The 25,455-nt window shown below is 40.4% G+C and overlaps 1 protein-coding gene across 15 annotated transcripts in view; it reads left to right on the forward strand.

Annotated features, from left to right (window-relative positions):
* The window catches only part of GALNT18 (polypeptide N-acetylgalactosaminyltransferase 18), a 312,077-nt gene that overhangs the window by 221,585 nt on the left and 65,037 nt on the right, over nucleotides 1-25,455 (forward strand). For 14 of the 15 annotated variants that reach the window (XR_004779229.2, XM_050711302.1, XM_035550277.1 and 11 more), the window contains 3 exons: nucleotides 9,998-10,181; nucleotides 11,375-11,572; nucleotides 18,673-18,787. Coding sequence is in view for 14 of the 15 variants with exons in the window: in XM_050711302.1 (XP_050567259.1) it covers nucleotides 9,998-10,181; nucleotides 11,375-11,572; nucleotides 18,673-18,787 (497 nt within the window). In the remaining variant the exon portion in view is untranslated. The remainder of the gene's footprint in view (nucleotides 1-9,997; nucleotides 10,182-11,374; nucleotides 11,573-18,672; nucleotides 18,788-25,455) is intronic. The other variant, XM_050711303.1, reaches the window with a different exon arrangement.

Here is a 25,455-nt window from a genome sequence, read left to right on the forward strand (position 1 = left end):
GTTAATCTGGCTATTAGTATATCTCCCAGCAGGGCGGAAGAAGCCTTGCTCATGTGAAACTTGAACACAGAAGAACACAAGCCAGCCTTTCCTTTCCTGCTTCCCATAAACAACTGGCAGTTGCATTAACATTGTATAATATAAGGGCATGTGAAAGCTGGTTTTCATACCGGGCTAGTTATAGTATGTGTACTTGTTGTCATGTATGATGTTGTATTCGGGGCCTGGACATGCAACAATTTTTTTCTGAAAACCTCTTGTTGACTTCCACGATACCAGTGTTTCACTCAGTACAATTGTTACTTGCAAGTGGTATTATCTGATCTATTCTTGTTTGCATTAGCCATTAGAATAATGAAGAAAAAAAAGCTCTTCCACCTATAATTTACTTTTTTTTTTTCCCCTGTATGTTTTTGCTTTCTTCACTGAAAGGGTTGTGAGGCATTGGGGCAGACTGCCTAGGGAAGTAGTTGAGTCACCATCCCTGGAGGTATTCAAAAGACAACAAAACTGAAAGACAAAAGTGTTGATGTGGTGCTTAGGGACATGGTTCAGTGGTAGACTTGGCAGTGCTAGGTTGACAGTTGGACTTGATCTTGGAGGTCTTTTCCAAACTAAGTGATTCTATAATTCTGTAACAGAAGCATCTTGTGTGAATGTGGCTGTGCTGATCTAAAGCAAGTTCTTTTTGTGAACTGATTCCATCATCCCATCTTTCCCACTATAGAAAGGAGCAACTTATGTGACTGACTTCCTCTTGAATAATGAAGTAGTTACACTTGGACTATTGTGCTTCAATTGGCAGTTTTCTTTTCCATATGAATCTGTTATCGTAACATGAATTGCCATGCTGTTTTTTGGAGTCGTGATGATTTATCAAGTTCACAATACAGCAGGCAGCTTGCTGAGTCTTATGGTTATAGAAGTACAGAGTATTTCTAATATGTTCTTCAAATTGTATTTTTCTAGATTTATGTAGTCTGCTCTGGCTTTGTTCAGGTATTTAGATTCTTTTTCTGAATAGTGATTTTTCTGCTCTGTACAAGTCCAAGAAATAGATTAGAATTAAATGCTATATATATATATTTAAAGTAAATTAGATTACTTGAAACAGCTGCTACCCAAGTGGGATTAGAATGCATTTCCCAGGCACTTCTCTCTAACATTTACAGGTCATTTTACAAATGAATCAAAGAACATGAAGAAATGAAATTATGAGCTCTCAGAATTTTGGCAGCAGTTATTTCAGCAGTGTACTGTATGCACTGTAACACTTCCAATGCGCGCTTCTGCTGCTTGTGTACTTCTCACTTTATGGTGCCTTTCTAAAACTGTTGTATTCAAATACACATCAGAAGCTGGTCTTGTATCAGATACAGTGTGAATATCTCAGTTTCAATGGTAGTGCTTTTTGCATTGTTCTGATCACATTATTGTAGCCATAATATACTCAGTAACATTCGCTAAATGGGAAGTAGGTGTACATAATAAACCTGAGTGGAATAACGTTTGTGCTAAGATTAATTCAAGCATCCAGAAATCAGCAAATTGAGTGGAACAATTAGGATTATGTAATTATAGGTCTGTGCTTAAAGGTATTTTTAGGATTTTAACACCTTCCTGTTGAAGAGTTTGAAGTATTGCCTTGAAGAGGTGTGGTGCAACCGCTGTGCTCTTGTTTTGTTGTCTGTATGGCAGTAGTACAATTTGTGGTGCTTGGTAAATTCCCATTCTACTTCTATCTTTTGTTTGCATATTTGCTGGTTTAAGTACACACAATTGGCTTTGATTGTCAGTTGTACACTTTCTAATTTGGGAATTCTGTAATCTAAGAAAATAAACTGTGCTTTCATTGTTAGTCCTGCCTTGCAGCGTGCAGTTATATTCAGAGAAGAGCTAGAAAGAATGTTCACCTGAGAGCAGATTTATTTTCCTTTTCTCTCTTTATGTTAATGCTTACCTTTAGTAATCTCTACTTGGTACTCAGACATAAGCATGTGAGTCTCTCGCGTTGAGAGTCTCTCGCGTTGAGAGGGGAACGGAAGGGCCATGTTTAATTCTTTTGATGTAATGCATTTCTGTTGACATTAACAAGACCTCTGGATGTCAGCCGGCTCTCAATCCCGATCCAGTGATGTGGATGAGCTCTTGTAGCTACACAGATTTCTCTGGGCTCTCCATAGGGGCCATGCCTCAAACTGCAGAATCACGGCCTGAACGAAGCCACGCAGTGCTAATGTGCTACCCTGGGATTTGGGAGACTGAGGCCCAAATACCTCCCCTGCTGCACCTTCTGGTATGACCTTGCAGATTAATCTGGCATCTCAGTTTATATTTCAGTCTTGCAAAGTGGTGTGAGACACTATGCTGCTGGAATGTGGGCTTGGTGATACCTATGACAGGATCCAACAGGACAGAAATGAGGTAAAAAGCAGTGTGTGCCTCACACTGATCTGTGCTAGTTTCTCCTGGGCAAAGGAAAGTTTGTGTGTGCATGTGTGTGTAGGGGCTGGGAGGGGAAACATGCATGTTTTACTGCCTTTCTTGTGGGAGAATGGTGCTTGCCGTTCATGTGCTAGACTGAAAAATCGTTGGATTGTAGTCCAAGGTCTGAGCTGGAAAAGGTTGGTGTAGGCCTCATTTATATCAATAGAACAGTGGAGGTTTAACAGCAACTGAGACTCTGGATTGCTGAATACAAAGGCTGGGACTGTGAAAGTTCATTACCCTATCTGGCTTTACATGCAGATAGCATGGATTTCTGAGATTAGATTATGTGTCTCTGTCAATGATACAAGTTAGGTATAGTAATGGAGGAAAAGGACTATACTGCTTTTTTGTTCCTGAGCTCTGTCCTAATCAAATCCTTGCATCACGTTGGTAATTTCCCTTGGGTGGTTTATCTGTTACCAGATAACATGAGATTATTAAATACATGTGCAAAGCAGGCCCTCTTTATCCCTTTCTGCATTGTTGCCCTTTGTTGCAAGCATTCTAAATACATAGGTGCATTACAAATGACATGTTTATATCTGGTTATAAATATTTTCCATTTGAAATTATCTGCTTCTGCTACAGAGATGAGAGGTGATCACTTGAGCATGAAAGATAAGGGGCCAGAGAAAAGGAAAACAAAAACCAAACCAAACCAAAAAACAAACAAACCAAAAAAAACCAACAACAAAGAGCTTCATGCAGGATGACATTATCCAATGTACAGGCCTATTAAAGTGCACCAAACAATTCTTCCTACATGCCTAGCTGCTGCCATGAATTCAAGATATTACATGAATTCAGGTTATATGCCTACAGAGTGACTGAGAGGGAAGAGAGGTTCGTTTTGCAGCATACCTGGTATAACAGGCTTGCTTTATTTGCCAGTAGGGAAGCTAGCCATGTTAGTACATTCTGTTTTTCCAAAGGCTATGAAATCATTAGTGAAAAATTGAAAAAGCAGATCTTGATGGTGCTAAGACTTTGGGCCATAAATAACCAGACAAATTAGATAGAAAATTTTGGTTTAAAATAAAGTGCTTCGTTAGAATTTTGTCTTTTTGCTCATTTATCTGCCTTTCATGCAGAAGCAAGATGTACCTGCTTAGATGCTCCCTGTATGGCAGCAGCTTTCATGGTGCACTGACTTTTGCTCGCAGAAATGGAGTAGGTGCCTTGTGCTCTGCCAGTTGGCTCTTTTCCTTGATGCAAGGTGGTGGGTCCCAGTCTGACCTACTGCCCAAGGGTTTCAGCAAGGCCCAGGGGACCTTGCAGGTGCAAACCAGCCAGTGGTCTCTTGCGTCCAACAGAGGCAGTAGCTCCATTGTATTCCTGCAGCTGCTGTAAGGGTTCTAAAGGCCTTTAGAAGTGGCCTTTATGATTCATGAAAAAATCCACCGTGGTTCTTTACCTGGAGTCTAAGGACCACAGTGTGTCTTCTGGGCAGCTCAATGAACACACAAAGGTGGTGTAAAAAAATAATGAATTTCAGGCACAGGGAAGACAATTGTTATGTTAAACCTCATTCTGTATTCAAGAATAATTTTCTTCCCTTCACAGTAGAAGTAGCCACATTTGTGCCAAGAGCTAAGGTTAAAGAGGGACACAGTAATCCTGGACCTTTGACATAGAAATAAATTCTATGCTAAGGGAAAAGGCACAAGGCTTGCAGAGATGGCCATAACATCCAGTAGGCATTCTGCTGTACTGAAGTCAAACAATACTTTCAGCCTTCAGAAAATGTAGTACTGCATAGAGTTACATGAGAGCTTTTATCTGTCTATCTATCTATCTAAAAATATTTTTATTAAGCTTTCTTGGCAAACTTACAGCTAAGAAGAACAATTTTCAAAAGTCAGTAAAATGCACCTGTCTCAGGAAAGCATGAGTGTCAGACTTCACAAATGTAATTGTTCTGAGAGCTGTGAGGACTCATTTAAGCACTCAGAATGGGATTACATTAAAACATGAAAGTTATAGAAAATGAAGCTTAATTGACTGTTCTTTAAGCTACTTATCTATGAATGTGAAGCAGTAATTTATTATTTATGACAACACTTTGTATCAATAACATAAAAATTTGAAGTCTGGGGACAGATCCACAGCTGCTGTAGGACATGGGAGTCCCATGGGGCTAGGCACTTTAGATCATCTGAGTATCTAGCCCAATAACTTCCTGCTAGAGGGAAGGTGGAGGCATTCAAACCACAGGCCACTTACATGCAACTTGATGAAGAACAAGATCTGTAGATGGTTTTCCTTCTGAGAAACTCTCTGGAGCAGCTGTGAGAAATCTCTTCCATTTTGTGAAGCCTGCCATAATCCCTCAGCATCCAATGAGGAGGCAGGACTGTGGTCCAGAATGCCCCTCTGGGCCTGGACTGGCCGCTCACACAAGCAGAGCAAGCATTGCTAGGGCCTGTCTCAAGCCCATCATTCTCTCTTCCTTTCATTTACTGAAGCAAAGATCGCCTCGTGAAGGGATTTCCATGAACTAAGTGATCCCTTCACATCCAGCCTCTACAGCTGTGGAATGATTAATGTCTTCTGGCTCCTTATGCTCCCTGCCTCAATTGCACCCTGCTTCTGCCCCTTCCTAAAAAGGCAAGGTAGCATGAAATAGTTCTTTAGCACTGCTTTGTAATGCCGAATAGGGGAAACTTGACAAAAAAAATCTTTGTGGGTTTGTTAAAAGCAAACAAACAACCTGTGACAAATATTAAAACTTAATTATGTTAATGTTAAACATTATTATGTTGCATAATTATGACTTCTGCGTTTGTGAGGGGAGTTCTGATGTGCTCTACAGACGTCTGTACCACATGGAGACAGGTGGTAGGGTGCATGATTTCCAAGCACTAGATCTACACCATGTTCCCATTCCATCTGTGGCTGTTCTTTCTCTCCAATTGCAGTTACCAAGTCAGCTTAGTCAAATGGAGTCCTTATTTGAAAAATTCTGCACTGAAAGGCAAATGCATCTATCTTTATAAGCCTGTTTGTTTCCATAATTAGAAACTGAATCAACAGTGTATTGAAAATGACACATTTGCTCATTCCCTTTCTTCTCCCTATGGTGGCATAAAGCAGCGAAGCACAATAATTAATGAAAAAGACTGTTTATTATTCATGCAATATATCTGAAGTGGAAAAAAACAGAGCACGGGTTAAAAATATATTACTGAAGACTATCAGTGCCATCACAAACTGTATGATCAGTTCTAGGGGGAGAGTCCCATCATTCAATCCAGTTGGGCACTGTGCTCTGAAACTGTCAAAGACAATTGAACTCAGATTTCTCATGTAACACTCAGAAAAATGTAGACTGCTTGAAGAAAACAAAGCAAAACAAAAAACCTGACTTAAGTATCCAGCTAGAGCATTTTTAAAGTTCTGCAATACTGACTTTTTAACCTTCATTTGCATGTCTGCTGTGTCTTGTGGTTGAGTCAAAAGGATATGTTTTTTTAGTGAACTATCCTTTCTTCATGGGGAATCTGCTTGATAGGTTTTGTAAGACAAAGGGTGTGCATAATGCTCTGTTCAGCCCTCTGTCTTTGCAAAGCAAAGCTATGCTGTTTTAAATAACAATGACCAGAAAATGCCTGGCTGCAAAATACTGCTTTCTCTCCTGTGGACACACTACAAAGTCACGGCTGGCAGGTCAGTACTGAAGATTAGGTGAAATGCAGCACTCTCCTCTGCCTCCTGGGGCTGATACTGAAGTCCAGAGAAGGATTCCTTGATACAGACTGACCATGGGTAAGCCTGTAAGGTTCCCCCGGGACTCTCTCTGGCCATTCACTTCATTTGCAAAAAGCTGCAGTGTGTATTAAAAGTGCATACTGCCTAGTAAATGTCACAGCTATAACGTGCAGCTGAAGTTGCGCTGGTGGCAAGCCAAGATTTGGGTTCTGTTCCATTTCCACTTATTTCCATGCACACCTAGCTATGGAAAAGATTTTGTGTTTACTCAAGCTTACAAAGTCAGTCCACATTAGGAAATGTATATGACAGGAGTAAGAATAGCCCACTTGCTAAGCAAGAAGGTGATTGAGAGAACAGTGACTGTTTCAAAAGCACTGATTTTCAAGTCTTTGATTAGAGCCTGCTTTCCTTTTACATATTTGATACTCAGCAGTGATGCTGCTGATTGTTGTGGGAAATACAGCTTCCTGATATTGCAAAACTGTGAACAGCCACTTGCACTGAGAACAAAGCTTTGATCTCTTCTTGTTTTGATATTAATTTTCCACCATGTTGCATTTTGGGAATAGATAACTGTTTTGGACAATTTTTAGAGAGGCACAATTTCAATAACTTAATTGTATTCTTTTGAATTCAAGCTGCTGTTAGCTAGTGGTTGGTTTGATCGTTTTTTGCTTGCTGCAAACCTGTGTGTTGGAGATGAGCAATAAGAATGTGTTGCTTTGCACAAGCATGATAGAAAACGTGAATGTAATTGTGGGCTTTATAAGGGAAAAAAGTGTACTGATCAACACCCAGCAAATCTAGTATGAAGTAGAAGAGTGCTCTGCACTATGTGAGTTAATGCTTCATGTAAACATAGATTTCTGAGTCTTGTTTATTCAAGACAATGCAGTCAAAGAGAAAACAATGCTCCTATCTTTTATCTATGCTTATGTCAATGTGAACTGGAAAATTCTAGGAATATATCAAGTCCGTTCCGACAACACAGCTACAGTTTAAGTGCTGCGATGGACTTGCATTATAGATTATTTCATTTTAATTATAGTTGGTGGTTGTTTTCAGAAAAACTGTACACATTAGCACTTTTCTTTGGTATTCTCTTGCTTCTATGCAGAGTTCATATCTGTCAAAGTACATGGTATGCACAGCCCTGCAACACCAGTACAACCAGCTGCAAGAGCATCATGCCTGGTGGCTCTCTGGGAGTCTCTCAAAAACGGGGGAATTTAAGGAATTGTTTCACTTGATCTTTTCCCTTCCTCCATACCCTGAGAAGTAGACCCATTCAGGTCACATGGGCTGCAGCAGTCTTTAAGCTAGAGGACCCCTTGTGCAACAGCTCGGTTCCTCTTTTGCAGACTAAGAGAGGACACATCCATCTACTTTCCAAGGATGAACATTTAATGTGGTTAAAAAAGTGTGCTTGCTTTTAACTTTCTCTTGCATTAACCATTCTAGTGTGCATACTGTCCAGATCTGATTGAGATGACCAGTTCCTAGAGTGGTTGGCTTATCCTGGTGAGGAGTTACTGGGCTCAGTGCATTAATCTTCCCCTGGCTTGCAGCTAGAAGCAGATTGCACAGCTAACACCTGCTAAAACAATGAGAATCATTGGTTATGTTTAAAACTCAAACAAACTGTTGTATTTTAGTATCTTCACGTTGATTGGTCACCTCTTGTTCCCCAAACACATCCAGCTATTGAGTTTATTTGAACAATATAGGGCCTATATTTGGGTTTGCAGCGTGTTCAAGAGGTTTGCTGTTGTACACCTGTTGATCATGTGTGTTATACCCAAAATATGTAGACCGCAAAGTTGCTGGATAGACAGAAGAGTTACATGAAATTGTGCCTGTGCCTTCTGTTAGCATTGTCCTGGGGTTTGTGTTTTCAGATGGTTGAAAGTCAGTTTGAAATGAGCAGATTAACATTGGACTGCCTAGCAGATTTAATGAGATGTAAAATTCTCTGAAAGCAATCAATACATACATTGGTTATTATGTATATTATACATGTGTAATCCAAATTAAAGAATGAATGAAATAAGAATGTGTTGAAGAACAAATGTTAGAAACTACAGGGGAAAACCCATGGTTTGTTTTTCATGCAACTGTATTAAGACCAGAAATATGACATTGATGGGAACATTTTGTGAATATTGTTATTACTACATTGGGCCTTTATGAAATGTCACAGAGTTCCTGAAGCTTATGGGGATGCTAAATACCTTGTAGTCTGGCTAATAGGATCAATTCTTTAATGAAAACTTTATTTCACATTAGCGAGAGCATTAGAAGCTACAACCAAGGGATAGCTTGGCATTGAACGTCTGAGCAAAAACCCAAAGGTTTTTTCTCTAGGAAATAGGAAAAACAGTGGCATGACCAACTTATCTGGTGCGTATGTATGGATCAGGGACTGAAATCAGCAAGAGAGGAAAACTGTGGAAATGGCAGATGGTACACACACAAGGCTCAGAGGAGCAGAGCTGTATGGGAAGCAAACAGGTTTCTGAGTAAGAAACCTATTTCATAACTTTTGATGGAAGTAATGTGTTCACTTTTTTTGTGAACCTTCAGGATTGCACACAAGCGTACCTGACTTGTATAAACAACTAGCTCTTGAACAGAAGCTCACTGAAAATACTCATGCTTGATCCAGCCAGCATGGCAGAAGCTAAGGTACTCCCTTCCCACTGCAGAATCCAGGGTGCTTCTCCCTCCTGGGCTGGGCTGGGGGTCACCAGTTGCCTGATGCCCCCTATTCCAGTGTGCTAGGTACTGTGCAAGTGCATGGAAAAAGCAAAGTGTGGTCTCTAGAGCTTCAAGTCTAAATAGACCAAAAAGAAGAAACAAGTGTGGTGATCACATTTCACAGGTGCGGAATTGATTTATGAAGTGGATTTCCCAAGATTTCACAGGAAGGGCTAGGCAGAATTGAACTCTTAATGCAGATCTGTCAATTTCCAGTTTATCATTATAACCGCAGGAGCAATATTCTGCCTTGCAGCAAAGACATTTCGGGATTTGTGGAGAGATTGTGAAGAAAGGGAACTTAATAATGCCAAGGGAATTCTCAGTGCTACCATAATAGAACATCGCAATGCTAATAAACAATAACAATAACAGTGAACACTATATTTCAGTTCTTCCTGTTGAGTTTTCTGATGCAGTGGTCTTAAAGCCAGAGATGCAATAACTGTCGATGAAGTAGGTTATCATGTTTTAAGTAGGAATAATTTTCCTCCAGTGCTTTTACTGGTCTTTGTTCTGCTGAAAAAAAGAGTAGAAGTCATAGAACTTTTTAGTTGAGATAGAAAGGTATTGTCCAAGTTCAGGGGAAAAAAAAACATGGAAAAAGTATAAATAATTAATTTTATTCTTTTCTTTCACTTCTTGAAATATTAGTAAAGGAAGTTAATGGACAATACTTTAGCTTATTTTTTCTGGAAATATAAGATAGTTAACTTACTTGTTGCTACAGTAACACAATATGTACTTACGTAGTTATGGTACTTTATGACTAAGTGCTTTATTTTGTGGCATGTTAATGTTAAACAGTGACAGGATTTTGGCAATCACGTGGGCTGAATTGTTGCACTTGATTTTTTTTATTACTATACAATTTGCATTCCTTCTCTCTTCTTTTTCTGTTCTTTTTTTTTAGAAGTCTTAATAGTTAAATCAACATGGAGTATTCGTCTGTGAGAAGACTCCTGTTTTGCTGAAAGAGCAGGTTTTTACATCTTGGCGAGCTGTTATTTCTTAACATCCAATTCTTTCCTTTGCACAGAAGAACTCAAGGAGAAACTAAAGAAGTATGTTGATGAAGTGAATGCTCGGAAGCCTGGTTTCATCAAGGTTGTTCGACACAGCAAACAAGAGGGGCTGATTCGATCTCGAGTTAGTGGATGGAGAGTAGCCACAGCACCAGTAGTTGCTCTCTTTGATGCCCATGTGGAATTCAATGTGGGATGGTATGTGTCTCCTTGTATTTATCTGATAAAGGGGCCTTTTCTAAGCACTGTTTATAAATTACTAAATGCTATTTCTCTTGCATATAGATGATAAATTAATATTCTGATCTTTTTAATAAGGATTCAGAGATGGACGCAATCACCAAAAATGTATTTGTGCTATGTAACAATCTGTATATATTTTTCTAGTGTGAGTTATCTCCTGGTGTAATTACAATGTATTTAACTATATTGGAAAACTGTGCATTAAGTGAGCTCCCACTTGTCAAAATATATCTAAAATATCTGAATCTATTGTGTATTATTGTTTTTCTTTCAAGTAAATGGTAATTTTGACATAAAGAAGCTGAGTAAGGTAGGCTAGTTACAGATACCAGGTAAGGGATTGCAGTTAGGGGCAGCACACTTATGATTCAGGTTTTGCTTCTTTGAGTTGCTTGAGTTCTCTTCAAATCTCAGGACAATATTGTAAATTGTTCTCAAGAAACAGAAAAAGCTTCACATTTATGTAGCTTCCAAATATCTTATATTCCTAATAAAGGACAAACTGCTGAGAAAAAGTTCTATTTTCTATGCTCATATTTTTCAGAGATCAGCTCCCTCCAGTAATGCTCCTTACGGGCAAAGGGCTGAAGCAAATTGACCTTCTAATAATAATAGTAAAAAAAGTTTATTTCATGTTTTACAGTATAAACAAAGAAGTGTCATTTTGTCTCTGAGGTTGTTGCTCTTTGCAAAAGTAGTGCATACGTAAAAACATGTATTTGAACTTGTTTGGTCTAGATTTAATATCTCTGTTTCTTGAGTAAAAAAGGTAGTAAAAAGGCAGGAGGTGCTGTCTGCAGGATAAATCTATTATTAACTCTGATCTTGATGCCCTTGATGATACTGAGAGCCTGAAGTTATCGTTACTTGGTAGCAGGGGTGTAAATGCTCTGTGATATGCACATAGTAATTTCTTCCATTTCCAGCTAAAATCAGGGATAATAACAGAGAGTCCTTGATAAAATATTGCACTGCATTATTTTGGGGCAGGTCCTGCTCTATCAAATCTCTGTCTCAAAGCAAAGGAAGCTCTGAATAGCTAACACCTATAGACATCGCTCCTTCCGAAATATACAGTGTAAGCTGCTACTTCCATCAGTGCTATCCTACTACATAGTCTTAATTTTTTTTTTTATTTTTTTTTTCAGGGCTGAACCAGTGCTCACTAGGATAAAGGAAAACAGAAAAAGGGTCATTTCTCCATCATTTGATAACATTAAGTATGATAATTTTGAAATAGAAGAATATCCCCTTTCAGCACAAGGGTTTGACTGGGAGCTATGGTGCCGCTATCTGAACCCTCCTAAGTCGTGGTGGAAACTGGAGAACACAACTGCTCCAATAAGGTAACATGCATCTGTGACCCAGATTAGTGTATCGCAGGAAATGCTCATCTAGATGTGACAGATGGTGAGTGGTCTCAGCTATGTAATAGGTCTTACTGACTGCAATGTTAAATTAGATGTTAAATTAGTTAAATGTCCTTGATCTGTGTCCTTGCTCCCCCTACATATATCAAGAAAATCTTTATCAGTAGATGTTTTTTAATAGGTTTCACTGTTATTAGCATGGGAAAAAAACATAGCTAAAATGAAACAATAGACTTGAATGCTCAGCAGCACTCTTTCTCCAAATGTTGTCTGATAATTTAGTGGAAATGGGCCAGAAACAGAATTTTCTTTACAAATGCCTTATATAACATAACTAATCTGACAGTTGTATTCTTCATAATACTGCCACATAGCTTTATAGCTGTATTATGTCATCAGAGTTAATGCTGGTCCACCAAAAGCATGCTAGCAACAATTGTAATAAATTCTTGCTTTCGTACAATCTAGCTGTGTTTTTTGTTATCACGGCTAGAACATTGTTGGGCTGGCCCAGAACAATACCCTTACCTCTGGGAGGGAGATAGAGGCTTCTGAATCCCCCTGCAGCTCTGTTGAGATTCCAGTCCTTTTTCTGTCTAGGCATTCATACCAAGGAGGTCACGGGTACCTGTTATCTAGCTCTGCAGAAAGCAAGTGTGAAGACCGTTTTCACCAGCTGCAAAGCAGAACCTTAAATAGCAGCAGCAGCATGGGGGGCTCATCGGTAGCACTCACTCGTTTCCATGCAGTCAGTGCAAGGGGTATCTCATCCAGTGGTTTTGTCTTTTCAGGCAGACATCTCTTCTGGGGAGTTGTCAGCTTAGACACTGGACTGCTCTGATCCACGTGCTGATCATTAGAACAGGATTCAGAATTGGGAAGCAGTAGCTAAAAATTCACAGGTTTGCCACAGACATAAAAAGGGGTGGTAATTTCCACATCATTAGAAGGGTTTCATAGCCTTAATAAAGTGTGTTATTATAATGAAAATGCCTTGAAATATTCTACTAATTCCTGGAGAGGCAAACTTTCTATATTAATTATGGTAACTTTTTAAGTTAAAGGTACCTAAGCTCAGAATGAAGAACAAATCTTCTGTTCTGTATTATCTAAAAACTATGTGTTTTGAGAGTACTGTGGAGCAAGTAGCCTTTAAGAATATTGGATGTTTAGATTTTTCCCTAGCCATTTCCCTGGAGCCTTTTATTCAGTGAGATATGCTGTGCACATGTGATGGATAACTAAAAAAACAACAACAACAAAAAAACATGTATTGATGGTGTCTGTCATGCCTCCAAATATGCCTCTAGAATTATAAAAAAGGGAAGCAGGTGCTCTGAAAAATACTTCTAAAAGAATGTCAGAAGCAACAGTTAATTTGTTTTCTTCATTCATAAATATATCAGAAACAATTGTTCACTGTTGTGAAGTAGGTAGTATAGCACTTCAAGTTAAAGGCACAAATGTATAGAATTCTGTAGAATTTTACAGCTTGTGATTAAGACATCCTATAATCTGTTTGAAAGCAGATGCCTACACTTACTGCAGCTTGAATGTTTCCAGTAATCACAGAATCACAGAATCATCTAGGTTGGAAGAGACCTCCAAGATCACCTAGTCCAATCTCTGACCTAACACTAACAAGTCCTCCACTAAACCGTATCACTAAGCTCTACATCTAAATGTCTTTTGAAGACCTCCAGGGATGGTGACTCAACCACTTCCCTGGGCAGCACATTCCAATGCCTAACAACCCTTTCAGTAAAGAAGTTCTTCCTAATATCCAACCTAAACCTCCCCTGGCACAACTTTAGCCCATTCCCCTTCGTCCTGTCACCAGGCACATGGGAGAATAGACCAACCCCCACCTCGCTACAGCCTCCTTTAAGGTACCTGTGGAGTGCGATAAGGTCGCCCCTGAGCCTCCTCTTCTCCAGGCTGAACAACCCCAGCTCCCTCAGCCGCTCCTCGTAAGACTTGTTCTCCAGACCCCTCACCAGCTTCGATGCCCTTCTCTGAACTCGCTCGAGCACCTCCATGTCCTTCTTGTAGAGAGGGGCCCAAAACTGAACACAGTACTCGAGGTGCAGCCTCCCCAGAGCCGAGTACAGGGGGACAATCACGTCCCTAGCCCTGCTGGCCACACTGTTTCCTATACAAGCCAGGATGCTGTTGGCCTTCTTGGCCACCTGAGCACACTGCTGGCTCATATTCAGCCGACTATCAACCAATACTCCCAGGTCCTTCTCTGCCAGGCAGCTTTCTAACCACTCATCTCCCAGCCTGTAGCTCTGCTTGGGGTTGTTGTGCCCCAGGTGCAGGACCCGGCACTTGGCCTTGTTGAATCTCATACAGTTGCCCTCAGCCCATTGGTCCAGCCTAACCAGATCCTCCTGCAGAGCCTTCGTACCCTCGAGCAGATCGACACACACACCTAACTTGGTGTCGTCTGAAAACTTACTGAGGGTACACTCAGTCCCCTCATCCAGATCATCGATAAAGATATTAAAGAGAACTGGCCCTAGTACTGAGCCCTGGGGGACTCCACTAGTGACCGGCTTCCAACTGGATTTAACTGCATTCACCACGACTCTTTGGGCCCGGCTACCCAGCCAGTTTCTAACCCAACAAAGCGTACGCCAGTCCAAGCCAAGAGCAGTCAGTTTCTTCAGGAGAATGCTGCGGGAAATGGTGTCAAAAGCCTTACTGAAGTCAAGGTAGACCACATCCATAGCCTTTCCCTCATCCACCAAGCAAGTCACTTTGTCATAGAAGGAGATCAGGTTCGCTAAGCAGGACCTGCCTTTCATAAACCCATGCTGACTGAGCCTGATCGCCTGGTTGCCCTGCAAGTGCCGCGTGATGACACTCAAGATAATCTACTCCATGAGCTTCCCTGGCACTGAGGTCAAACTAACAGGCCTATAGTTTCCCGGGTCTACCTTCCGGCCCTTCTTGTAGATGGGCACCACGTTTTCTAGCCGCCAGTCGACTGGGACCTCCCCTGATAGTCAGGACTGCTGATAAATGATGGAAAGGGGCTTGGCCAGTTCTTCCACCAATTCTCTCAGCACCCTTGGGTGGATCCCATCCGGCCCCATCAACTCGCGTACATCTAAGTGCTGTAGCAGGTCGCCAACCATTTCCTCATGGATTGTGAGGGCCACAATCTGCTCCCTGTCCCCTTCCACCAGCTCAGGGTACTTAGTATCTAGAGAACAACTGGTCTTGCCGCTAAAGACTGAGGCAAAGAAGGCATTGAGTACCTCAGCCTTTTCCTCATCTCTCGTCACTAAGTTTCCCCCCGCATCCAGTAAAGGATGGAGATTCTCCTTAGTCCTCCTTTTTGTGTTAATGTATTTATAAAAACATTTTCTGTTGTATTTAACGGCAGTAGCCAGATTGAGCTCCAGATGAGCTTTGGCCTTTCTAATTTTCTCTGTACACATCCTTACAAAATCCTTATAATCCTTCTGAGTGGCCTGCCCTCTTTTCCAAACATCATAAACCCTCTTTTTTCTCTAAGCTCTAGCCACAACTCCCTGTGCAGCCAGGCAGGTCTTCTTCCACGCCAGCTCATCTTTGGGCACGTGGGGACAGTCCACTCCTGAGCCATTAAGATTTCCTTCTTGAGGAGTGCCCAACCTTCCTGTACTCCTCTGCCCTTCAGAAATGCCTCCCAAGGGACTCTGCCAACCATTGTCCTGAACAGCTCAAAGTCTGCCCTCTGGAAGTCTAAGACAGCAGTTTTACTGGTCCCCCTCCTGACTTCGCCAAAAATAGAGAACTCTACCATTTCGTGGTCACTCTACCCAAGACAGCTCCCGACCACCACTCCTCCCACCAGTCCTTCTCTGTTTGTGAACAGAAGGTCCAGCGGGGCAACTCCCCTGGTAGGCTCACTAATCAGCTGCGTCAGAAAACTATCTTCCACGCTCTCCAGAAACCTCCTAGACTGCTTCCTCTGAGCTGTATTGCATGTCCAGGATAGTACAGGATGTTTTCCCCTGTACTGCTAATTAATATCCTGTTGTTCCCAGAGTTCCTGATATCAGCATAATAATCAGAAAAGACATTTTTATTTCTCACCAATGTGCATGGGTAGGAAAACAAAGAAAAGGCCACACTACTATGCATTCTCCTCCACTGCATCTCATAAAGGTAGAATTGTACTCTGTGGTTGAACTCTATCCTTCTTAATATTAGCCCTGCTTTGTAAAAGTTGGCTAATTCAGGTCATGACATAAATAGAGCTTGTGGTTTTGGTAAAGGTATGTGACTTGTTTAAATTTGGCTTAGGACAATGGACTAGTGTTACTGAATGCTGGGAAGGGCAGGCATTTCTTAATTCAGTATTGCAAAAGTTTACCTGGAAGTTCCTGTTCAAGAAATCACTTCCTCTTTAATATAAACTTTTAAAGATGAATGTTTTCTTAAATGCAGATGACCCTAGCTTCTAGCTAAACTTAGAAAACTATGCCCCATTGGGTATATATATATTATGGTGACAGAAGGAAAACTGCCACCAAAACTTCAGCCCTGGATATAGGGAAAGCAGACTTCAGGCTGCTCAGAGAACTAGTCAGCAAGGTCCCCTGGGAAAACTGCTTTTGAAGGCATTGGTGTCCATCAGTGCTGGTCAATCTTTAAGCACTGCCTCCTAAAAGCACAAGATCAGGCAATTCCAAAATATCGGAAGTCAGGCAGGCGGGGCAGAAGGCCGGCCTGGCTGACCAGGGATCTTCTACTGGAGCTTAGGCGAAAAAAGAAAGTGTACGGCTGCTGAGAGGAGGGTCAGGTGATGAGGAAGGAATACAGGGATGCTGTTCGTGTTTGTAGGGAGAAAATTCGTGTGGCCAAAGCCCAACTAGAGTTGAAGCTGGCCATGTCTGTGGGAGACAATAAAAAAGGTTTTTTTTAGATATGTGAACAGAAAAAGGAGAACCAAAGAAAACATAGGTCCGCTACTTGACGGGGAAGGTCTCCTCACAGACAATGACATAGGCAAAGCAGAGACGTTTAATGCCTTCTTCGCCTCTGTCTTCAACACTGATGATGGGCTTCGGGACCCAGGGTGCCCTGAGCTGGAGAACCATGATGGTGGGAATGACAAACTCCCAACCGACTCTGAACGTGTGCGGGATTTGCTGCTCCACCTGGATCCATACAAGTCCATGGGTCCGGATGGGATCCATCTCAGGGTGCTTAAAGAGCTGGCTGACATCATCGCGGGACCTCTCTCAATTATTTTTCAACGATCTTGGGAATCTGGAGAGGTCCCAGTAGACTGGAAGCTGGCAAATGTTGTGCCAATTTTCAAGAAGGGTAAGAAAGAAGACCCTAGCAATTACAGGCCTGTCAGTCTCACGTCAGTGCTTGGTAAAATTATGGAGAAGATGATTCTTGAAGTTATTGAGGTGCACCTGGGGGACAATGCAGCCATTGGTCCCAGTCAACATGGGTTCATGAGGGGTAGGTCCTGCCTAACAAATTTGATTTCCTTTTATGATAAGATCACCCATCTAGTTGACCAAGGGAAACCAGCTGATGTGATCTTTTTAGACTTCAGCAAAGCTTTTGACACGGTTTCCCATAGGATCCTACTGGACAAAATGTCCAGCATACGACTTAACAAGAACATCATCTGATGGGTGAGCAATTGGCTGACGGGCAGGGCTCAAAGGGTTGTGGTAAATGGGGCCACATCTGGCTGGTGGATGGCCACTAGTGGGGTCCCTCAAGGCTCCATTTTAGGGCCAGTCCTCTTCAATGTTTTTATAAATGATTTGGATATAGGACTAGAAGGTGTTTTGAGCAAATTTGCTGACCACACCAAACTTGGAGGAGTTGTGGACTCGGATGAGGGTGGAAAGGCCTTGCAGAAAGATCTGGACAGATTGGAGAGCTGGGCGATCACCAACCACATGAAGTTTAATAAAAGCAAGTGCTGGGTCCTGCACCTGGGACGGGGCAACCCTGGCTATACATACAGACCGGGTGATGAGACGCTGGAGAGCAGCCCCGCACAGAAGGGTCTGGGGGTTGTGGTTGACAGCAAGTTGAATATGAGCCAGCAGTGTGCCCTGGCAGCCAGGAGGGCCAACCGTATCCTGGAATGCATCAAGCACGGCATTGCTAGTCGGTCGAGGGAAGTGATTGTCCCGCTCTACTCTGCGCTGGTGCGGCCTCACCTCGAGTACTGTGTGCAGTTCTGGGCACCACAGTACAAAAAGGACATTAAACTGCTGGAGAGCGTCCAGAGGAGGGCAATGAAGATGGTGAAGGGCCTAGAGGGGAAGACATATGAGGAGCGGCTGAGGTCACTGGGCCTGTTCAGCCTGGAGAAGAGGAGGCTAAGTGGGGACCTCATCGCAGTCTACAACTTCCTCGCGAGGGGGAGTGGAGAGGCAGGTGACCTATTCTCTGTTATCACCAGTGATAAGACCCACGGGAACAGTGTTAAGCTGAGGCGGGGGAAGTTTAGGCTGGACATCAGGAAGAGGTTCTTCACCGAGAGGGTGGTCGCACACTGGAACAGGCTCCCCAGGGACGTAGTCACTGCACCAAGCCTGTCTGAATTTAAGAAGCGATTGGACTGTGCACTTAGTCACATGGTCTAAAATTTTGGGTAGACCTGTGTGGTGCCAGGAGTTGGGCTCAATGATCCTTATGGGTCCCTTCCAACTGGGGATATTCTATGATTCTATGATCCCTTTTAATTATCACAGACACCTGAGAACTTAGTAGGGATAGACTACTCCACATTTTGGCTACAATAGCTGGTGCCTCAAAAACAAAGTTGCAGCTGTTGGGTCTAGTCTTTTTAAATCCTTAAATCCTGCCTGTTGTGGTGAATGTGTTTGTCCAATCATTTTGAGTCTCTTTTCTTTCAGTGCTTTCTTCACCATAGAGTCAAGAACATTAGAAAACAAAGCTGAATAACTCTATTTGAGGACTACCTTCATAAGAATCCATCTTGACACACTGTTTGACCCAGCAATGATAGTCAATTTTGGAATAATAAAATTGTTTTTATTCTCTCTGTTAATTTTGCTTGCTCCTGTTTTTTCTTCCAGAAGTCCTGCGTTGATTGGGTGCTTCATAGTAGACAGAGAATATTTCCAAGAGATTGGCTTACTAGATGAAGGCATGGAAGTATATGGAGGGGAGAATGTGGAGCTCGGAATCAGGGTAAGGAACGTAAACAAACAGCACTGGTGGCTTGCGTTAAAAAGTACGACCTGGTCTTTATTATAGGGGAAAAAATGGAGTTACATATGTATGGGTGACACCATGCAAAGAACATGCATACTACTGCTCTGTAGTTGTAAGGATTGTTGTATTTGAGAAGGGGAAAAATATATCTTTAAAAATATATATATCTTAAAAATATAAATATATACATTATATTATATATATTATATTATATTATATATAAAATATATAAAAATATATCTTAAAAAATATCCCATATCTTTTTTAAGAACTTAAATGGAAAAAGAATATAAATACAGAATTTGGTATTATTCTGCAGAGATGATACCTAAAATTCCCTGTGTACCTATGATCCCGGGCTCAGTAAGGAGGATAGTTTCTCATAGATGTAATGGGAAAAGCCTTTCTAGATTAATTTATTTAAATTAGGAAAATGCTATGGAGCAAGCTGAAGTATACAGGCATTTATGCTGCCTTCCCTCTGCAGGGGAATTAAGGTATTCATAAAGTATTGAAGTTGCACAAGTGCACATATTTTCTTCTTCCATCTGTTTAGTGTGTGTAGTATTTTGTGTGTTTTGTGTACCTCTTTCCATCTCTCATCACAACTAAATACCATCCACAAATACAGTGTTGCTCATTTTGAGAATCTTTCAGGTTTTGTATACAAGAGAAATTCCTAGATTGATAGGTGGTAATGAAAAATGGAATGATGTGTGTTATAAAAATTAAATTCTAAACCCTGCTATTGAAATGTTAGTGGAAGATAGTATTTTGTGCTTTTCGGTTGCCAGATTAAAAATATAGTTATATAATAGCAAAAAAAAAAAAAAAAAAAGAATTTCATCAAAAAATAAATAATTCTCTGATGAGACTGTGAGATATAACCAAAAAAATACTCATTCTTACTTCTGGGTTTCTGCAATTCTTTTCCTCCTATCTGTCAGAGATAAAATGTTATTGCAGGAAGGCTGAAAGGCAGGTACCCTCTCAGTTACATTAGAGCACAGTTGTAAGGATAAGGACAGAGAAAACCAAGACTGCTTCATTTAATAACACCATTCTCTTCACTGTGAGGGACAGAGAGCCTTATTCTGCTCCTGAAACACAATTTTGCAGCTGAGTGTTTCAATGAGTTGAAAATTAGTGTCACTTTGATTTTACTTTTCTTTCCACAACTGACAAGCTATAGTCTCTCTGTGAGCATATAGAGTTTTATCTAGTTCTGCATCGTGAGATATATGCTATCCAGCCCGTTAGACTTAGCCTTGCAGAAGTTGATCATGATGAGTACTTTGATAGACAAGACCAGAGAGACAGAAATCTCTGTATAACTGAAACTTTGGAGTAGACTGGATCACTGGAATAAGGCCCAACACTGCTCTGATTTCCTTATGGCTTTTTTTTTTTTTTTTCCCTGTCTCCAGTGAAGCAGTGCCTGACCTACATAAAATACTTTCATCTGCAGCAGATTGTAATATGTAAGGTACTGTAATGTATGCTGCCTCATCTAACTTTATCCTGATTTGGATCTGTGTTCCTAGCTGTATCAAAACAAATCACTGAGCAGATTTTTCAACAGTTTATTACTAACTCTTTTCACAATTCTCAGCATATCCCAGATGATACCAGGGTGAATATAAATGTACAGTGCAATATTAGAACTTCTGGAAATCATAGCATTTTTTCTACAGTTGTTAAGCTTCATAAGCAAACTCCTTTCCTCAGCCATCTGCTGCAGGTGCACACCTGTGACCATACAGTTTCTTGACAAAGTACAGGTGGCTGCTAAGAATGTGCTGTCACAATGTGGGCAGCTGTGCCATCCTGTTGCATCCTTAGCACTCATCCTTAGTGGTGCTGTTTGATTTCTTTTAGATAGGGCTATGCAGAAAACTATGGTCAGAAGGTGATTGCATGCCAGATGGTCTGTCTTTGGTGCTGAAATACATCTTGTCTCTGCAGCACAAAAATATTTACCTCTAGATTACCCATGTTGCTTTCAACTGCAGGGCCTACAATGAATCAATACAGACAGTAATTGTTCTATAAAAGCTACATTATAATTACAGAGTCAGTGCAATAAATAATGTTTCCATTTTAAAATGATGCTCTCCAGTCCATGACTACAGATTGCTCACTATGCTTCATCTTTTGTCACCGTTCTCCTTTTTTAAGAAGAATCAAGCTTCATCTAGTATTCTGCTGTGTTATGCATTATCATGTAGGGATGGAGAAGCAGACACCAAGTGTGCTCAAATTGGCCTAGTGTCCAGGATGTCCAAGAAGTAGGAACGTAGCCTGTTCCCTTTGCAGTATTTAGGTACCGGAAGTCAATTCTTTCACTGAGAAAATTTATGTAATAAGCACGTAAGAACAAATATTTACAGGATGAGAACAGGTAAACATTCAACTACAGAAAGAGCAGGAAGAGTAAGGATCATTTGAGCTACTTGTTTATCTTAAACACATTAAGTAGAACAAGGTCCTGCATCCTTATATTACTGTTTTGTTCCAGAGGATATAAAACTACTGTTAGCCAAACTCACGCATATCAGCTACAACGTCGTTTGATGAAGTAGATAAACTGGTATCAGGGTAAACTTGGTACCTCTGTGCCTATGCACAGAGTCAAAGACTTATTCTCCATTTGCTTTGTTAGCAGCTGCATCTTCAGTGGTGTGAGATGAGATTTAATTTCCTAGATGAAGTGGTTCTGAGAAGCAAAGTATACCTACTTAGGATTTCTTCTCATTATAAAGGAGAAACCACTTATTTTGTCTTCTGAAATCTTGAAATGGTTTGTTTTAAACTAAACTAATGGAGTTCTCACCATGTACAGCCAGGAATTAGATCCTGAGACAATGGAATCTTACCCCAGAATCCTCTCCCAGGAGGTATTTTTGTTACCTCATCATCTGCACAAATGTCTAGTTTTTTGTGTTACCTGAGTATAGGAAAATCTCAACTATTGGAAACTGTAGCTGAAGCACCCATTGTTGGTAAATTGTATCAAACCACAGAAAACAGGTCTTTGAATGGAGTTTTATTCTCCTCACTCTGATGAATTAGTTTCTTTACTCATCAGTATTTGTCTCAAATTTGGGGTGCTATTTTAACTTCTAAGATTTTTACCTTGTCTATGGCTTTGTAATAATATTTGTAAAACCGTAAACATATATTATCAAATAAATATTCATAGAATTCTGTTTCCGTGAGCTAGAAGCTGACAGATGAGTTCAAAGTAGGAATACATTTTAAAATCTTAGAAGCAATGCTGTATTTTCACCTCAAGCAAATATTTTCTTGCAAAGCTACTCATGTGACCCATAACAAAATAAAGACTGGCTGGTTGATGCAAGACTTGGCAGCACCCTTTTGAGCAGCTCAGTCTCTTAGTCTGGGATTGCTGAAAGATTCATTTACCTTGTCCCAGAATCATATTCTTAAATTCACATTGGGATGAGTAATGATTCCTTTTGGATTACTTTTGATTATTCCCAATTAGATGGACCTGTGTGCTTTGAAGGGACCAGATTATATTTGAAGGGCAAACTGGAATCACACTGCTTATCCAAGAGACCAAATACAAACTCATATTTTGTATAAGTGTGAGTATAAGGCTGGGATTTTTCACCTTTATTTAGGCTCTCCTTTCTAGGCTGTGTTTGGACAAGCTATACATGCAGTTACGGAAACCCTTACAAATCCATTGCAATCAATTAGATGCTATCAATTAGATCCTGTGCTAGATGGTTCAAGACTAGTTTTCAGTAGGCTTCTTAGAGGCTTCTTCCAATTTCTACTGATGTCAGCAGAAGATTTTCTATCAAGAGCAAGCCTGTAGCAATCATTTTGTCTTTTAAAGCAGCCTATGTGTTTGATGAAGCTTCCAAATACTGTGTTACAACAAAGTTGTTTGTACCACTTTTAGAGATGCATGAACAAATATTCAGTGATTTGCCTCAGGTCACAAACTAAGTCATCATCAGAGTCAAGAGAATGTAAGCCCAGGCTTTGACTTAGAGTAATTACGTGTGTCACAAAGACTTTGTGCTTGCAGATGAATTTATGTTCACAGAGATATAATAGATCTGTTAAATGGGTAAAAGACACTTTTGTTAGAAGGTAATAGCTCTTTAATGGAAAAGGAATGGGTCTTGCTCCCACTAAAACATATATCAAGTCTCTACATCAGATGACCTAGAGGGAAAATTGCATTTATAGTTCAAATTGAGTAACAGGACTCTACTTTTATAAAGTATATTGCCATAGTGAAATTAGTTGTATTTACAATTAAATAGCATAAAAAATACATTATCTTCCTTTCCCGTTAGTCTAAAGGTTTGTTTGTAGAGCTTAAACAAAACTGATCCTGATGCTTTTTTTGTTGGTGGAGAACTAGAGGGTGGTTTATGAACAGAGAAGTAGGAATGAGTAACATGATCAGAAAACGTTCCAATGTTCTTTGGGGTATTGTCTATATTGTCCTTCTGTGGCAGGGCAAGCAGATTTGAAGTCTGTCATGCCCTTCTCTGATCTTTTTATTTTTTTTTTCCTTAATGCCAGGGCCGACTTCCTTTCCCTTTATTTTTATTTTTATTATTTTCACAGAATCATCTAGGTTGGAAGAGACCTCCAAGATCATCTAGTCCAACCTCTGACCTAACACTGACAAGTCCTCCACTAAACCATATCACTAAGCTCTAAATCTAAACGTCTCTTAAAGACCTCCAGGGATGGTGACTCAACCACTTCCCTGGGCAGCCCATTCCAATGCCTAACAGCCCTTTCGGTAAAGAAGTTCTTCCTAATATCCAACCTAAACCTCCAAGTGATTTGTCTCTAGCTTGATTTATCTGTTGTTGTTTTGTTGTTTGTTTGCTTGTTTTTAAACCTCCCCCTGCCCCAGCATTTGGGATCATAATTGTTGATTGCTGGCTAGTTTACCCACTCTCTATCATATGGTGCCTAAAAGCCAATTAATGGCTTACATGTCCCATCATTTCTGATCGAAAGTATTTGTGCATCCCTAGGGTTTCTCACCTGAGATTTCTTTCTGCTAATATGCCCTTATAAAAGTGTTCTTTTTGATAATCACAAGCAAGTGCAACTGTTTGCATTTGCTCCCAAATCTCCATACGTATCTGAAAACATTTTGGGCTTTTTCCTCTTTACATATAAGTTTCCAGCAATTTTACCTGTCAGTGTTTTTAATATCAGCCATGGATAACATGAAATCATTAATATACTACATGTAAAAAGACATCAGTTTTTGTTAAGGAAAACTTTGTAACACTGTACAAGTTAGGCTGTAGTTTCACAACACATTACACTCAAACAGCTGTCTGGTTTATATTTTCTCCTCCTTCTTCTTGCCCTCCTTTGTTCACAGGCTTGCACTCCGCCCATGCTTTCGCTGCACCAGTATAGCTGTCTGAATGGCTGCTCTGTATGCTGTGTCTCTAACACCTCCAGTTCAGATATAAACTGTACATTTTAACTTTTTTTTCTTTTTAACTGCAGGATTTTTTATGTTAATCAAGTTGTGATTTACCATGTTGCCACACAAACTGTTGTGTGAGGAAAATTGAGAGGTCAGTGTGCCAAAAGGTAGAAATAACTGGGAGCGAACAAAAAAAGTTAAGAAATTTTTCACCCGGCTGCTGTGTTGTGGAGCTCTTTGCATGGAGAGAGAGCACTGGGATGTGTCATGTTTGCCTAACATCCGTTTTTGTCCTTGCTGCTGGGTCGCCTTTCATGGCACTCCACAGAGCAATATGGATGTTTCCCTAAATTCCCTTCAGAAAAATGAATCTAGATGTTTCCCATTCTTGCACTATCAGCCATCATAACTTGCTGTGGTCTTAAAGCCATATTGTAATATAGATTTTTATTAAGTAGGCCTTAGCCCTCCCCACTGGGGAATGATTTGCTTTATAGAAAAAGTCCTTAGTGCAAGAACTCGGGTACTGTTAAACAGTATTGGGCTGGTGATGTGCGAAGGAAGAGAACTCAGAACTACAGGAGTAACAATCAAGTTGCTACTTTGAGATAACACTTAAATACTGCTTTTTAAGATTGTGATATCTATTTAACTCCATTTTATGAATTAAAAAGAGAACATTACTAGACGGAACTCTCCAAGAAAAATTTCTAAAGATTGACCAAACCTTACTTCTTACAGGGAGGATCAAATGCTCTCATAACCCACACTTTCACCAACATTAAATAAATAAAATAAATAAATAAATAAAGTGTTTAACAATGCAAATAGGGTTGAAGAACTAGCCTAGCACTCTGTGTAACCAGATTTTGTTTTGGAAATTACCTCAATTTTTCCAAAATTTTGTTTTGGAAATTACCTCACTGTATTAATATCCTGAATATCAAGATGACATACTAAAATTCCCTATTATCAAGGCTGCCATTTTTTTCAGAAAAATAAGCAGCCTCTATTGAGTATAAAAGAAGGAATTGGCTTTAAATTGTCATGCCTCTAAATGGGTGCCAGTCGTGACATAACAAACTGGCTTTCAGTGTCTTGTTCTGTTTTTGTGTTAAGCCTCCAGTAGAATAATTGTTTTTTTCCCCCATTTTGCCCATGAATGCCTCAGCAGGTAACCTGCAGCTACAGCATGTCT

Source organism: Cygnus atratus, chromosome 5 (assembly GCF_013377495.2).
Source record: "Cygnus atratus isolate AKBS03 ecotype Queensland, Australia chromosome 5, CAtr_DNAZoo_HiC_assembly, whole genome shotgun sequence".
NCBI classification, from domain to species: domain Eukaryota; kingdom Metazoa; phylum Chordata; class Aves; order Anseriformes; family Anatidae; genus Cygnus; species Cygnus atratus.